This window comes from Mixophyes fleayi, chromosome 3 (genome assembly GCF_038048845.1).
Source record: "Mixophyes fleayi isolate aMixFle1 chromosome 3, aMixFle1.hap1, whole genome shotgun sequence".
NCBI classification, from domain to species: domain Eukaryota; kingdom Metazoa; phylum Chordata; class Amphibia; order Anura; family Limnodynastidae; genus Mixophyes; species Mixophyes fleayi.
In genome coordinates, this window is record NC_134404.1 from 26092035 (window position 1) to 26108435 (window position 16401).

Consider the following 16401-nt stretch of genomic DNA (forward strand, 5'->3'; position numbering starts at 1 on the left):
CAGCCGGTTCCCAGCAACAACAGACAGGGTGGCATAGGCGGAACATTCTGTCACAGTGTTGATATGCTAAAAAATGATTGTTAGAAAATGAAAATGATATAAATTGTGATTGAATTTCTACATAATACATGTTTAAATTTTCCATCTTCTAGTGCGATCCACATTGCATACAGTATTTTCAGCACATTTGGCACATTTCAACTCTTCCCAGGCACAATTTTCCAGAATTACTGACAGCTATTTCTGATCTGGTAGTGATAAGACTTTAAGCACTACAGCCATTTCTGTAGTGATCATGGGCCTGATTCATTAAGGATCTTAACTTAAGAAACTTCTTATTTCAGTCTCCTGGACAAAACCATGTTACAATGCAAGGGGTGCAAATTAGTATTCTGTTTTGCACATAAGTTAATACTGACTGTTTTTTCATGTAGCACACAAATACTTGATAGCTTATTTGTACACTGAAATTCAAAGCTGATATTTGTGTGCTACATGAAAAAAACAGTCAGTATTTAACTTATGTGCAAAACAGAATACTCCTTTGCCCCTTGTGTCTTTCGCACCTGATATTTGCCCAGCAAGATGGCTTTATTTTATTAAAGGAGGAAATGCTGGATCTAGATGATGGGTGGAAAGGTGCAACAAGCTCCTTTCAAATCGACACAGAAAGATTGTAGGGTCAAACACACCCCTATACGAAATTAAGTTCAGACATCCAGTTTATTTACCTTAATAAGATGAAAACAAATTTATCGATTCCAACATCAAATTACATTATTTTAGCTGTAATTGATCAGAGAACAGTCCAAAATAATTAGTGTAATGGGAAAAAGGTAACATGCGCCAACAATTGGGGTGGACAATGGCACTTTGTAGGGCAGCAGAGATTAAACAAAACAAATGTCCAGTAGCAACTATAAACCACAAGTAAATATTAAAGCATTTTTTAGCAGATATAAAACATAGAAACATTGTTATATCTGCATAAGTGAGACCTGATTTTTCACAAAAAAATAACTATAAAATTCTGGTGCATATAAACCATGTATCTCAGACACAAATGGTGATTACAGCTCCCACAGCTTTGAAGAACTTATGAGTTCTTATAGAAATCAAATTACATCTGAAAAAACCCAACAGCGTTGAGAGCAGCACTCAATTGTGAATAAATCCGTGAAGCTCAGATATAAAAAACACATTTAATAGAAAAATAAAAACAGATGGAAATATACAGCATGTAATCACATTAATTCCATTGATCAGTGCAATGATCTAAAATGCCACATATAAAAAACATCCAAACCACAATTAACGGTGATCTCCTTAATTAACTGTTGAGTTCAGTAATCACAGAAGCGTTGTTGGGTTTTTTTCAGATTTAATTAGTTTTTTCAACAAATGTTACTACTCCGTAAGGTGCAGTGTCATGTAGTTGAAAGCATAGTGAGTGTATAGTGTTACTATCAATATATACAAGTGTAGTTTAGGTATCAGTATAATGCGAGGAGAATCAGTATTGTATAGAATACAGTGCAGTACTCGGCATAGTATGAGTGTCAGTGTAGTGTAAGTTGTAACTATGTGGATGTCAGTATTGTGTGGTTTAGTAGTGTAGGTGGTAGAAAAGTGTACTGTGTAGTATAGTTGATAGTGTCACGTGTATTTCAGTGTAGCTTATTGGTAGGAATGGGTGGGCATCAGTATTGCATGGGGTGCAGTGTTTGTGTATGGGAGGTACAATGGTACGGGTCCTAGACAGATTAGGGAAGCCAGTCACTGATCCCCACTTGTCCACTCTCCTTGGCCGGCAGGGGAGGAAGTGGTAACCCAACATGATAAGTGACACATCACTTGGACTGTGGTAGATTATAGTAGTAGCCATGTCCTTAGCCTAGTGCACTAACAAAGCCCAAGACCTCAGCTCCATCCACCTTAGAGATTGAATATACTAGTATCTTTTAATGACATCATCGTAACCTGAGGTAATGACTCCAGAATGTTATATCAGAAAGGGTCACTATTATATATTTGTATAAAATAATATCTGTTTAATTTAGGCAAGGACATCTAAGGTAGTATTTTCAGAAATACTACCTGTGCCACGTGCTAGTCCATGGAGGCAGCGGTAGACTAGTGGGGTTAATTCGTGGCTAAAAGATTGGTATAGTAAGGAGGGTTTTGGATTCTTAGAGCACTGAGCTGATTTCTGAGTCAATTGCCATCTTTATTGTCGAGATGGATTGTACTAGGCTTTTGGGGGGAGGTGCAAGCAAGTATTTTAGGGATAGACATTGAGAGTAATAATGAGGAATTTAACAAGAGTCAAGGGGGTGGAGAGGTGGGAAAGGGAATCATAACAAATAAGGAGAGGTCCTTGTTAAAGCAAAAAGGTATACCCAAGGGAGGCAACAGACTTAAGTGTATGCTTGCAAATGCAAGAAGCCTAAAAGAGATAAAATAGAGGAGTTATAACTAGTAGCAGTGAATGAGCAATATTATATTATAGGTATTATGGAGACCTGGGGGTAAATGTATTATGGTCCGGTTTTGTCAACTCGCGGGAGTTCAGCGAGTTGACAGCTTAAATTTAAAGTGGCGCTGAATTGTAAAGGGAAATTTCCCTTTACAAGGCAGCGCCGCTTTAAATTTAAGCTGTCAACTCGCCGAACTCCAGCGAGTTGACAAAACCGGACCATAATACTTTTACCCCCTGGTGGGATGATACACATGTCTGGGCAGTCAACTTGGAAGGCAATACTCTGTTCAGGAGGGGTAGGGTAAATAAAAGGGGAGAAGGAGTATGTCTTTAAATTAAGCCAGAGTTAAAAACAAATATTTAAGAGGATATTTTCGAGAATATTGGTGATAATATAGAGGCATTGTGTATGGAAATATCCAGTAACGGAAAAAGTTTAGAGAAGTTGCTAATAGGGACATACTATAAACTGCCAGATATTAGTATGATTGAGGAAGCCCAACTTATACAGCAAACTAAAAAGGCTACACAACTAGGTCAAGTTTTAATTATGGGGGATTTTAATTATCCGGACATTTATTGGAGTACTGAGACGTACAGTACAGCTAGGGGCAACAGGATTCTGAGTATGCTAAAAGACCATTACATGTTCCAATTAGTAGAGGGACCAACTAAGAACCGGAATAATATACAAAGCAAGATAACAAGTGCTGGAGTAGAGAAGAATATGGAATAACGTAAATGATAAAAGGTAATTAATATGAGATGGATGTAAAAACCACTTAATATATCATATTATAATAAGAATAGAGCATGAGTAAAAATGTAATGTAAACGCAATTTAATTCTGACTTAAAAGGCTAAAATAACATGAACAGATAAAAATATATATAAAACAATGAGAACATGACAGGGTCCAACTGTGCATGTAAAAGTAGCGATGAGGTTAATGGTGATAATGTCCATGTTACTGTCAATAATAATGTCCAGGTTCCTAGCAATAACCAATGTTGTGCCTGTGTAGTGAAGTCATTGACGGGATCTAAGGCACTGATATATTGCTGATGATGGCGGTAACGGAAAAAAGACACGGTACTTGCAATTGATCTTTGTGGTGAAGAAAGAGACGGCCAGTGTGTAAGAGGTAAAGTTCCTATTTTTGTGTTGCGCAGCGGCTGTGATCCTGTGTAGTTCTAGTCGAATGTATAGGCATGCGTTCCAACTGTGGAGCGCATATGACGATATCCGGAAGTGGGCGTGGTGTTAACCAACGCGTTTCGTCACATGAGCGTGACTTTTTCAAGGCATGTATTGTAGTTGGTGTCTCCGTGCCTAGTTTATATAGCGTGTAATCCAAAATGATTGGTTGGTTCATAGTCCTTAAATTAGTGGCTCCTTAATGGCGATATTTCTATAATACTCATATTGTGATACTTCACATAGAAAAGTTGACCATATAATAAAAGCAATGAACCTCACATGAATGGAACATATGTTCTTATATTGGTCATGGTGTATGAAGTTAATGCATATAGGTGAATAGTTACACAGAGACCATAATGGACAGATATCTGACATATAGAAGGATGAGATATTACATATGTTGTGATTAAAAAGATAAAAATCGGGATAAACATAGTAAGTGTAAAAATACATTAGATACAATTAATAGAATTGATGCAGAAAGGGTCATATTTTATCTTGTCTTAGGTTCTGGTGAAAGTTTCTAGCTAGCATTAGAGGCAAAGATAGTAAATGTTAATATGAGTGCGTATGCCCTGTTATGCATGTGTTAGCGATATAGTGCGTACTTGAAGTTAGTGGACAGTTGTTTAGGAACACATAAATGGGGGGATTTATTTGGATATTCTATCCTTCGGTATCAACTAGACATTCCGTGTGTCTGAGTCCAATCATACTCAATGGTGATAGGGAGGTCAACTCGACGGACCCACCAGATTCTACCAGACATGATCTTCTCCAAAGTGGTAACTTTAGGTACTGATCAAGCCCACCCGGTATCGCTTCTGAGTTCGGACCAGGATCGGGCATTTAACGGGTGGTATGCAGGTAGGGTGGGATCCTAACCTAGCTCATCCATAGGTAAGATATCAAAGAAAGCTGCACACATCAAAGTTAATGTGCATCCCTTCTGGATTGAGTGTCTTGAGTTGATATATCCATTTATGTTCCTCTTATGGTCTTTTTGGTGTAGTTTCCCCCTCGCCAGTTTGATTCTACTTTAGTGAAGTATCACAATATGAGTATTATAGAAATATTGCCATTAAGAAAAAACTAATTTAAGGACTATGAACCAACCAACCATTTCGGATTACACGCTATATAAACTAGGCACGCTGGGACACCAACTACAATACATGCCTTGAAAAAGTCATGCTCATGTGATGTCACGCCCACTTCCGGATATCGTCATATGCGCTCCACAGTTGGAACGCACGCCTATACATTCGACTAGAACTACACAGGATCACAGCCGCTGTGCAATGCAAGAATAGGAACTTTACCTCTTACACACTGGCCGTCTCTTTCTTCACCACAAAGATCAATTGCAAGTATTGTGTCTTTTTTCCGTTACCGCCATCATCAGCAATATATCGGTGCCTTAGATCCCGTCAATGACTTTACTACACGGGCACAACATTGGTTATTGCTAGTAACCTGGACATTATTATTGACAGTAACATGGACATTATTATCACCATTAACCTCATTGCTACTTTTACATGCACAGTTGGACCCTGTCATGTTCTCATTGTTTTATATATATTTTTATCTGTTCATGTTATTTTAAGCTTTTAAGTCAGAATTAAATTGCGTTTACATTACATTTTTACTCATGCTCTATTCTTATTATAATATGATATATTAAGTGGTTTTTACATCCGTCTCATATTATTTACCTTTCATCATTTACATTATTCCATATTCTTCTCTACTCCAGCACTTGTTATCTTGCTTTGTATATTATTGTGCAGGGACTGGACTCTCCCATTTAAAGCTGCTGAGTTTTATACTTCACATATAACCATATAGGGAATACATCATTAGCTGTGTGCACTCAACTTGTTTTATTTCCATAAGAACCGGAATATACTGGATCTAGTAATAACAAATAATGTAGACGTAATATCAAATATTCAAGTAAGGAGTACTTGGGAACCAATGATCATAATATGGTCTCATTTGAAATTAGTTTCCAGAAGCAACAGTATAAGTGATCAATTAGGACATTAAAGTCTAGAAAGGCAAATTTTAATATGCTAAAGAAGCATATAATGTGCATAGACTGGGACAAAGTTAGTGAAGGAAAAAATATGGAAGAAAAGTGGACTGTCTTTAAAATGTTGTTGGAAACATACACGTTCATTCCTATGGGAAATAAATGTAAAATAATTAAGTCTAAGCCAATGTGGCTAAATATATAAAGGTAAGGGAAGGAATGCAAAAGAAGAAATGTGCATTTAAATTGTTTAAGTCTGAAGAGCCTGAGGAATTCTTCTGTAGGCAAAGGGAATGTAATAAAACATGCAAAACGGAAATTAGATTTGCTAAATTAAAAAATGAAAAACAAGTTGCAAAAGAAAGTAAGACAACCCCCCCCCTTTCCCAAACAATTTAAGTATATAAATGGCAAAAGATAATATAAAAAATAATAAAGATAATATAGGACCCCTAAGAAGTGAGATGGATGAATTGATAAACAAATCTAAGGTAAAATCTGAGGTATTAAAAACTCTTTTCTTCAGTATTTAATAGAGAGGAACAAATGGTAGGAATAATACATAAAAACAGAAGTTAAACTGTACCATTAATTAATACTTGGCTCACAAAGGACTGAAGAATATTTAGATAAATAAAGCTACAGGTCCTGATGTCAAACACCCAAGGGTTCTTATGCAGCTAAACTCAGAAATAGCTCAGTACCAAGGGATTGGCGAATAGCAGATTTGGTGCCGTTGTTTAAAAAGGGGACGAGATCACAGTCAGGGAATTCTAGACCTGTAAGTCTGACAGCAATAGTGAGGAAACTACTGTAAATTATATTAAGGGATAATATTCAGGATTACTTTGTGCGCAATAAAATTATTAGTGGGAACTGGCATGGATTTGTAAGGGATAGGTTATGTCAAACTAATCTAATTAGTTTATATGAGAAAGTTACTGGGAACTTAGACAACGGCAGTACAGTAGTTGTGGTCTACTTTGATTTTGCAAAGGCCTGGGATACAATACCACACAAGAGGTTGGTTTACAAAATAAGGTAACTGGCTCTAGGAAACAACATTTCTACTTGGGTCGAAAGCTGGTTAGAGAATAGGGAACAGAGAGTTATAAATGGAACATTTTCTAATTGGTCAAAAGTTTTAAGTTTTTAATGTATTTATTAATGACCTTTCTGATAGTTTAGAGAGTAAAGTTTCCATTTTTGCAGATGACACTAAACTTTGTAAGGTAATAAAATTAGAACAAGATGTAGTTTCTCTACAGGGGGGTTAAAATAAACTGGAGGATTGGGCGGACAAATTGAATATGAGGTTTAACATAGATAAATGTAAGGTTATGCATTTAGAGATAAAAAAAACAAGCATGCAATCTATAAATTAAATGGGATTAATTTAGGGGAATCTATAATGGAAAAGGATTTGGGAGTGCTCGTATACAGTACATTTAGCAATAGTGCTCAATATCAAGCAGCAGCTGCAACGGAAAATAAAGTATTGGCATGCAAAAAAGGGGCATAGATGCATGGAACAGTATAAATTTGCACTGCATAAATCGTTGGTAAGATCTCATCTTGAATATGCAGTAAAGTTCTGGGCACCACTCTATAAAAAAGATTTTGGATATACATAGGGTTCAGAGAAGGGTAACAAAATTGATAAAGGGTATGGAGTCATTAAGTTATGAGAAAAGTTTAGCCAGTTTAGGCATGTTTACTTCAGAAAAGAGGGGATATGAGTACTATGTACAAATACATTAATGGTCAATACAGAGAACTTTTATGGGAAATTGTTACCACAAGGACTATACACAGGACACACAGACACCCCCTAAGGTTAGAGGAGAAGAAGTTTCACAAAAAGCAAAAGAAGGGGTTCTTTAAAGTTGAACTTGATGGACTGGTGTATTTTTTCAACCTCATCTTCTATGTAACTATGTATGTAATATACATAAACACACAGTAACAGCTCTTCAATCAGTGAAATTTAATCTATTTAATTGTCATCGCCATACACTTATCATCTCTGGACCCCATAGCCACCACACCTTCTGCAACGATAGTAGTTGTACCACTGATTGTGTCCACAATACATGTATACATACTGTGTGACACCTGTGCACATAAATGTATTCTGACTTCCAATATATACACATACTTTCCAATTCCCAACACACACACATTCATTCACCTGGCTTGTCCGGATAGCTTTTCTGTGCATTTTGTGCATTACTCCTTGCTTCTTGGTTCCAACATTGCAGCAAAGCCCTCACCTAGACTTTGAGCAAAGGTGTTGCCTACACCAGCCAGAATCGCAGGAGATTCAACCTACCAACCGATTCAGCTAGAGGAGAGGATACATCCAAGGTGGCAACTGGTTTAAAAGTATAAATAAACCGACATCTAGCAAAAAGGGACAAGAGGTACATATGGAAGTGAAATGTTGAGCAAGCTCTGTATATAAGTAGATGCTGAGGAAACCTTCAATATTTGACCCTGGTGATAAATTAAACAGACAGCGTACAGCGTGGTAGCTTGGACATACCTCTCAACATCTATCCAGGAAAAAGTGAGACAAAATAAACCCTGTCCTAATCTGCACACACGACACCTTAATTTTCTCATCCATGCCTAAATTCCAACCAACCATTTTCCATTTCTGGGTAACTCCTGGTAAGCACCACCCCTTCCAAGGTCCACAAATGGGGACTACCCAGATAAAACCAAACCACATTGGTAGGTATGGCTTGATGTCAATGAAGTCTCGTACCAGATTGTGTCAGCTTTTTGAGAGGCAATAGTTGTATGGTATGGAGATGAAGTGAGGCACAATATGAATGTGTCCACTGCTCAGGGGGAGAGTGCTGTGTGCTGAGATGGGGAGGCAGATGACAACATGGGCTGTTAGCATTTAGGGCTTAACTGTGGTTGGAATTGTAAACTTCCCTAAACTACATGTTACTCCTTTAAAGAGCAGAAACTGTCTAGAATACACAGACTGTAGGCCAAATCAAGTGGGGAGAGAAGGTTTGAATGTATCCAAAGCCCGTGCTTAGGGGGGGAGGGGGGGGGAGGTTTCTGGTTGTCCATAAAATCCCCTCCCCAGCACTTGGATAGAATATTCCTCCCCTTTAATTTTACGTTAAAGTAAATCACTGTATAATAAAAGTGTTGTTTGTCATAAAGGAGATTTATTTTTATCATTTCTGTTTAGGAAAAATCTGATCCCAGGACATATTTTAATGATACTAATCTTGTGGCTGTGGTGACAAGTCTATTTATGGCTGGAACAGACACTACATCGTCCACGATTCGCTGGGCCATCTCATTTATGATAAAGTACCCGGAAATGCAGAGTAAGATGAAATTGTTACATGAAGTCTATATTGCCCATATTTTTACATTGCATTCAACAGAATTATGCTTCTGATTTCATTTTCGGAGTGGAAGAAAGTCTTAATCAAAGAAGTTACAAAAGCAAGAGCCTGGAATTGTTGGAGGATTTATTGACCACAACAGAAGTGTGGACACATTTACGGAGAATTAAATCATCTGTATAAATAAGGTACAAACTTTTATGGAAAAACAAAAGACGAAAATAAATATTTTTTTCTCTCCTTTTCACATGAATTAGAACGGGTACACGAAGAAATTGATAAAGTGATTGGATCAGCTCAGCCACGGATCGATCATCGTAAGAATATGCCTTACACCAATGCTGTCATTCATGAGACACAAAGATTTGCCAATATTGTGCCCATGAACCTTCCCCGAGAAACTACAAAAGATATTACTTTTCAGGGCTACTATCTACCAAAGGTTTGTTATAGCTGTTTTAAACCAAAATCAGGTTTTAGATATGAAATTGGGAGCTGTTCTTTTCTATTTATAATGACCATCGTTTTAAGTATATTGTATATAATATAGCACTCATATTTTCATGGATGAATCAGGTCCTTTCCTTCTGTCCCAACACCACCTTACAATACAGGGGCTGTGGTCTCTATTATATAACCATAAGACTGCCATGTCATCTAGAAGCTAGCCTCACTCAGTATCTGAAGAAACAAGCAGTAGATGAAGTTGTGCAGAGACATTTCAGAGACACCAGCAAACTGATCTTCCTGAATGGAGAGCAGCGCAAAACACCATCTGCTAATGATCTATGGTCAGAGCTTAGGTGTTGTTGGCTGGTGTCAGACCGGAGGAAGGAGATCTTCAATTCATCCCTTAAGGACAATTACAGCAGATCAAACCAACAAACTACCAGGTTTCCCGTTGGTTTTGTGTCAATTAATGGCTTACTCAGGAGACCATGCAGCTTAGGATTGCAATAGTGGCCCAATCATTACCTCACATTTTCATTTACTAATGGTCCAATAGCAGGCACCAGGCAATCAGAAGCTTGCACCTTTTCCATTGATTTGGCTGCAGTTGGAGCCAGAAAATATAAAGTTCCTTGTGTCTACCATTTGCCCTCACTCACATAGTGATTGGCTGCTGTTCCGGTATTATCTTAACATGAGCTTAAAAGGCAATGTAACGGTCTGTATCCACTTCATACATTCCAATGTTCACCATAACATACCATTTCCACCACAAAAAATCTTAGGCTGTGTAGACTCTTACTCTAAACAATAACATTTGTTATTAGGTTTTAATTGACTTGAATACTACATTTAGAAAATACATAATTCAGATGGATCTGATGTAATCATGTGTTTTACAGATGACACTTTTCTTATTATTTAATCACTTATGTCTGTAAAAGTCCAAGGAGGAGTAGAAAATTTATTCACACGGCTTAGAGAGCCAAATGTTTTGTGCCCATAGGCTCCAGAGGAGTACATGTGACCTTTAACCTATATTATGGTTAATATATTTGCATGTCAGTTCCCATTTTTGTCAATTTGCCTTTGTAAGCGACCTGCTCCTATGTTACCTACAAAATTTCCATGTAAAAATCACTTTTAATGTCATGGACTCAACTTAGATTTATTGGACTATAAAGGTGGCATAAGACAAGAATGAGAGGTCTTAAGGCACCAAAATACCTTTTCTTTCAGTCACTCAGCACTTTTTAACTCCTGTCAACAGATAATATTCTAGTGCTAACTTGATATGAGACTACATGGGTTATCAACTTGGCAAGTCAATTAGATAGGTTTCTGGAAAACATGCCTTGCCAAGGTTGCTAGAACTAAGGATGAGGAAACATGCTATAGGGAGCATAATAATGTGAGCTTGTGCAAATAAAATGTACAATTGTGTAATTTATATTTGAGAACTCTTTCACACTGGGCATTCAGTCCTGACTGCATGTAGAGTGGATATGAAAGGCACAGTAGGGATCACTGATGCCTATGTCTATGTGTTTTGTTCAGTTGGCATTTATGTAAAACATAGCCTAGCATTATCTAACAATATGGGACATGCACCTTTTTTGAAATGTAATGCTGTTTTACACAAATCTGTGAAATAACCTCATAAGGACATAGAGATCAATAATCCCTACTCTTACCTGTGAATGTTCACGGCTAAATACTCATGTGAATGTGCCCTAAAGCTTTACAAGGGGAGGAGTAATGTATGACCAATATTATTATTATTATTATTATTATTATTATTATTATGTATTGCTAAGTATTATGTTCATCTTTTTTAGGGAACTTTCATTATTCCGCTGCTGGAATCAGTTCTATATGATAAAACACAATTTCAGAGACCAGATTCCTTTTATCCGGAACACTTCCTCGATTCAGATGGAGGGTTTGTTAAAAATGCAGCTTTCATGCCCTTTTCAGCAGGTGATATACTTGTTATGAGATAACTCAGCAAACTATTACAATTTTTACTTTTTCTACACTGGGCACAGCCAAGTGATACAGAAAAATGCCAATGTCAATCTAGATAATGATTTTCAGTTTGTTTAATTACCACATAAGCCAAGAGAGACACAACCTGTTTAGGGACGGCAAATAAAGTTTGCCCAAACTGAGTAGTGAAAACTGGACTCACATCAGTCATGTCTTTGAGAATTTTCTTAAAGATGCTGGATATTGTGGAAAACTATGTTAATGGGAACCTAAAATACAGTAGGATTGAGGACAATAACTTTACTTCAGAACTGGGGCAGATTGGCCATAGGTATCGCCTGAAGTTTTAACAGTAAAACTATGGCCCCCTATGACAGAGATATTCATTATTTTAAACTAAGACCAGGGGTATCTTGGCCTGGGACCCTGGTCACTTATTGTGTCCAATGCTGGCTTATAGGGATCCAGCCTGTAATTGATGTGCTCTATGGCTGTTGGCCCCTCCCCAAAAACCAGCCACCTTATCCTTGGTCCCTTTCCCACTCTGTTAATGCTGTTAATGTAATGTGGGGGCTGTTTGAGGAGATATATCCCTAAGACACAGATGCTATTGATTGAATATTGAACTATTTGAGGAGTGAGACCTAGAGTATTTACTCATTTAACAACTTCCCAGGAGGTGCAAAGTACCTGTAGAATTTCCAAATTGGTCCCCAACATTCCAGGATTCAAACAATCAGCAACAGATACTTAATACATTAGCAACAGCAGGAAATGGAAGCTGCAAGAACAGGTATGAAAGAGACTGAAACTTTCCTAATTATAGCAGGGCAGTCTAGATTTTGCGAGGCTGTTCTGTGCAGTCAGGACATTTTTGTGACTTTAGATACATTTATTAGCTATGTCTAATTTCCCACTGCTTTGCTCAAATGGGAAGAGCTACCACTGGTGTGTTTACAGAGGAGGAAGTTAGGGGTGACCTAACACTCTACAGTGATAGCCACACTCCTTGCATGCTGACCATGGCCTCTGATGTGTCATTGTGACATCCAAACTGCTGTAGAGGGGCATTACCCACCCTCCTGTCTCTTTGACCCCACCTGCAACATGAGGCCACTTCAGAATATTTACAATATCTTTAATCACTTTAAACTGTCAATCTGCCCCAGCTCAAGAGCAAAGCTTGGGCAAATTTGAATTTATGGAACATTTTGTGTGGACTGTACCTTTAGTATACAGGTATATCAGTATATGTCCATCACTTTAGTCTTATTTATTTGGTTTAAATTATTATTGGGACATTGAGATGACTTAGCAATTGATTTTGAGAAAGTTTATTTTCTAGTAGTGATTAGGTCACACAGTGAATAGCATGGAGAATCCTTTCCAGTCAAGGGGTGGTTCACAAAAATTTGGGTGAAGTAAGATAAATGTTGGTGATCAGGATTTATGATGATAGTTGGTTGAATGGTTAGAATATGTACTAGAGGTTACGGTGGTTATTAGTGTCGTCACCCCCACTCCTTGTTGGTGGTAATAATTTTCACGATTACCACAATTCCGACACCGAGGACACCTACAACTAAAATCCGAATTTATGAAAAAGTGATTTCAATATAAACTTACCTCCAAAGAGATGCTTCAGATGTCCGATCGCACCAGCATGCTGACCGCAAGTTATTCCGAATGGACAGCTCTCCGGCACTGCACTTTCACGTCATTGTGACCTGTATGAATGTTAATTTAAAGCGGCAATGTTGGGACCCTGCAGAGTAAGTGTTTAAACACTTAACCCGACATTGCCGCTTTAAATGAACATTCATACAGGTCGCGATGATGTGAAAATGTAGTGCCGGAGATCTGTCCATTCGGAATAACTTGGGTCAGAATGCTGGTGCGATCGGAGATCTGCAGCGTCACTTTGGAGGTAAGTCTGTTTATATTGAAATAGTTTTTTCATAAATTCGGATTTTAGTTGTAGGTCTCCTCGGTGTCGGAATTTTCGGCACCGTTAAAGCGTACCTAACCCCTCCTTGTACCCCCCTTATGTGCTGCATCCTCCTACTTCTTACCTGGCAAGATGCTGTAGGTTGCTGCCTCTCCATGTCAACAGCCAGTGTTCAGTGTGGGGGCATCACAGGGAAAACAAAGACACTGAATGAGTGACATAATATCACTTTAGAAGGCACTTCCAAGTGCCAAAATGTCCCCCTGTCAATCTTGCCAATCCTCCGCTGTACTGTTTAGATTATAAGGATGTTAGAAATCACTTTAGAGTTTCATGAACTGTATAAAGTTATTGCAAAAATTATTGGTGTCTTCAAAATATTCTTATAGTCCACAAAAATTCATGCTAGTAACCAATTTTAATATTATCTTTGATTAGTTGTTTATAAGTTAGTGATTCCTATACATTGAGATTATGTAAGATGAATTGAGTTCCTACCAAATCCCCTCCATTATTTTTTTCAGGAAGACGGGTGTGTATTGGAGAAACACTTGCAAAAATGGAGCTATTTCTGTTCTTTACCAGCCTCATGCAGAGATTCACGTTTCGCACTCCACCGGATGTTACGGACGTCCAAGTGAGACCCACTGTAGGATTTACTATTGCTCCAGTAGCTCTGCAAATTTGTTGTCTGCCCAGGTCTAAAGACAATGAAAGTACAATAGCATAAAAACATTGGGGAAAAAGGAATTTTCCTTGGTAAGATTTTCAGCAGTAAGTGAATAATTAAAGGGAGGTATCCATTTATTTTAATTATTTTTTCTAATTTAAAATATTTCATTTGGTTACAAATCACTAGCCAAATAAACTGTATATTGTAACAACGTTCCAGGGCAAGCATTACAGGGGATTGATTTTGGCTGTAACGTTTTATACTTATGGTGTTCTGGTTTCCTGCAACCCCCACACTTCTTCCAACTACAGCTAATTATAGAGTTATATACAATCAAAGCACATTGTAATATGTGATTCTATATTGTGCTTATAATATATTGCATTATCAGAATTGAGATACTGAGTAGGCAGAAACAACGGTATATTTTCTACTTCAAGTGTTAATGGTTGACAATACATCATCGATTTTAGAAGTGAGCTCACTCACTTTTGAATTTATTCTCTATGCCTGAATAAATACCTACTACAATCATGGTGATCTTATTAAATCTTTGAATAGTGTTTAAGATGCAGTTTAAATCTACATCAGTTGTTACTATGAAAATTAAATACTCATTTTACTCCATTAAAGGGTCAACATTTGTAAGGAATTCTGGTACACAAGTAAGATTGTACATTTTTCTTCATCCCCTATACTGGCAGAGTATGTCCTGTTATATGGTGGTACTCATGAACATTACAGTCCTCAGTGTCTTAATAGGTGCTAGAGGTGATATTTTTGGATACAGAGGGATTTAGATACATAATATTTATGTTATATATGTCCTCAGGTGGAGATCCTGTGATAGCCAGAAGTCTGTGCCGTGCTCTAAGTGGGTGGGGCAAGCAGTCTCGCTCTTTTGCTCCCCACAAAGTAACACATATACAGAAAGCTTCTTAATGGGTGATATAAAATTGTGAGAGTTATCTTAATAAACAATATACAATATAAAGAACATTGAAATGATCAATATACATTACATAGAGCATTCTACTGATCTCTAAACAATACAGAAAGCATTATAGTGACATATATACAATTCAGCATTCTAATGACCACTATGCCATCGAGAAAGCATTATATGACATATATACAACACAGCAATCTAATGACCACGGTGCCATACAGAAAGCATTATAGTGACATAAATACAACACAGCATTCTAATGACCACTAATGCATACAGAAAGCATTTTGGCCCTCACTACAGAGCCTTCTAGTGACTGATATACAGTACTGAAAGCATTCTATTGGCCAAAATACAATACAAAGAGCATTTCAAATACTGCTATATAATACATACAACATTTGAATAAACAATATGCAATACAGAGAACATGTTAGGTTTCCAACTTTGTTTCTATCTAATCTGACTTTCCAATTTCAAACTGCACACCACATGGGTGTCATTTGTCACCTCTTATTTTTGCACTGGTCTTAGAACCCTTGGCGACAACTATTAGATGTAAACCAGATATTGAAGGCATAAGCGTTCATAAACAATCACATAAGCTAAGTCTCTTTGCTGATGATATTTTAATAGCAGTAACCAAAATCAGGTCCTCCCTTCCAGCTCTCCATCGCGGTTTACATCTTTATAGAGAAATGTATTATTGTAAGCTAAACACCTCTAAAACCAAAGAGCTTTCTTTTAATATACCGTCTCGAATTCACACGTGCTGTGATACAAATTTGCATACCAAGATTCTTCCTTTACATATCTAGGAATTAATATCCTAACCTTGATCACCAGCTTTTCAGGAGACTATTTTCTCTGCCCTGATAGATGAGATAAAACACAAATATAATTAGAATTATACAAATGACATGACTTTCGGACATGCAATAAAAGTTATATTTTATTTTTGTCACCTTTATTTTAGTCATGTGGTTAGTAACATACGGACTCCTCAAGCAGACCCTAAAAACACACCTTCACCAATACCCAAGAAGTGCCTCAAGCTGCTTATCCGTTTTTTCCATCCTTGCAGAAAGTACCATTACACTACTATGACAGCACCCAAGTGTATTAATTCAAAATATTCTAGGACAAAAACTATTTCAAAGAAATATACTTAAGGGTTTATTAGAGACCAATGTTTATCTTGAGTGGTGGGTTGGTGACTGGTTTCTTCCTATGTCTCATGACGGGTAAGCAGGTAAAAAACTATTAAAATAATGCCAAAAATGCTATACATATTC

General features: G+C 37.3%; 1 protein-coding gene across 1 annotated transcript in view; it reads left to right on the forward strand.

The window, feature by feature from the left end:
- LOC142143414 (cytochrome P450 2K1-like) overlaps positions 1–14691 on the forward strand; it is a 42110-nt gene extending 27419 nt beyond the window's left edge. Inside the window, exons 6-9 of the mRNA XM_075201247.1 lie at positions 8935–9076; positions 9355–9539; positions 11386–11527; positions 14009–14691. Coding sequence (XP_075057348.1) covers positions 8935–9076; positions 9355–9539; positions 11386–11527; positions 14009–14214 — 675 coding nt within the window. The 3' untranslated portion in view covers positions 14215–14691. The remainder of the gene's footprint in view (positions 1–8934; positions 9077–9354; positions 9540–11385; positions 11528–14008) is intronic.
- The last annotated feature ends 1710 nt before the right edge of the window (positions 14692–16401 follow it).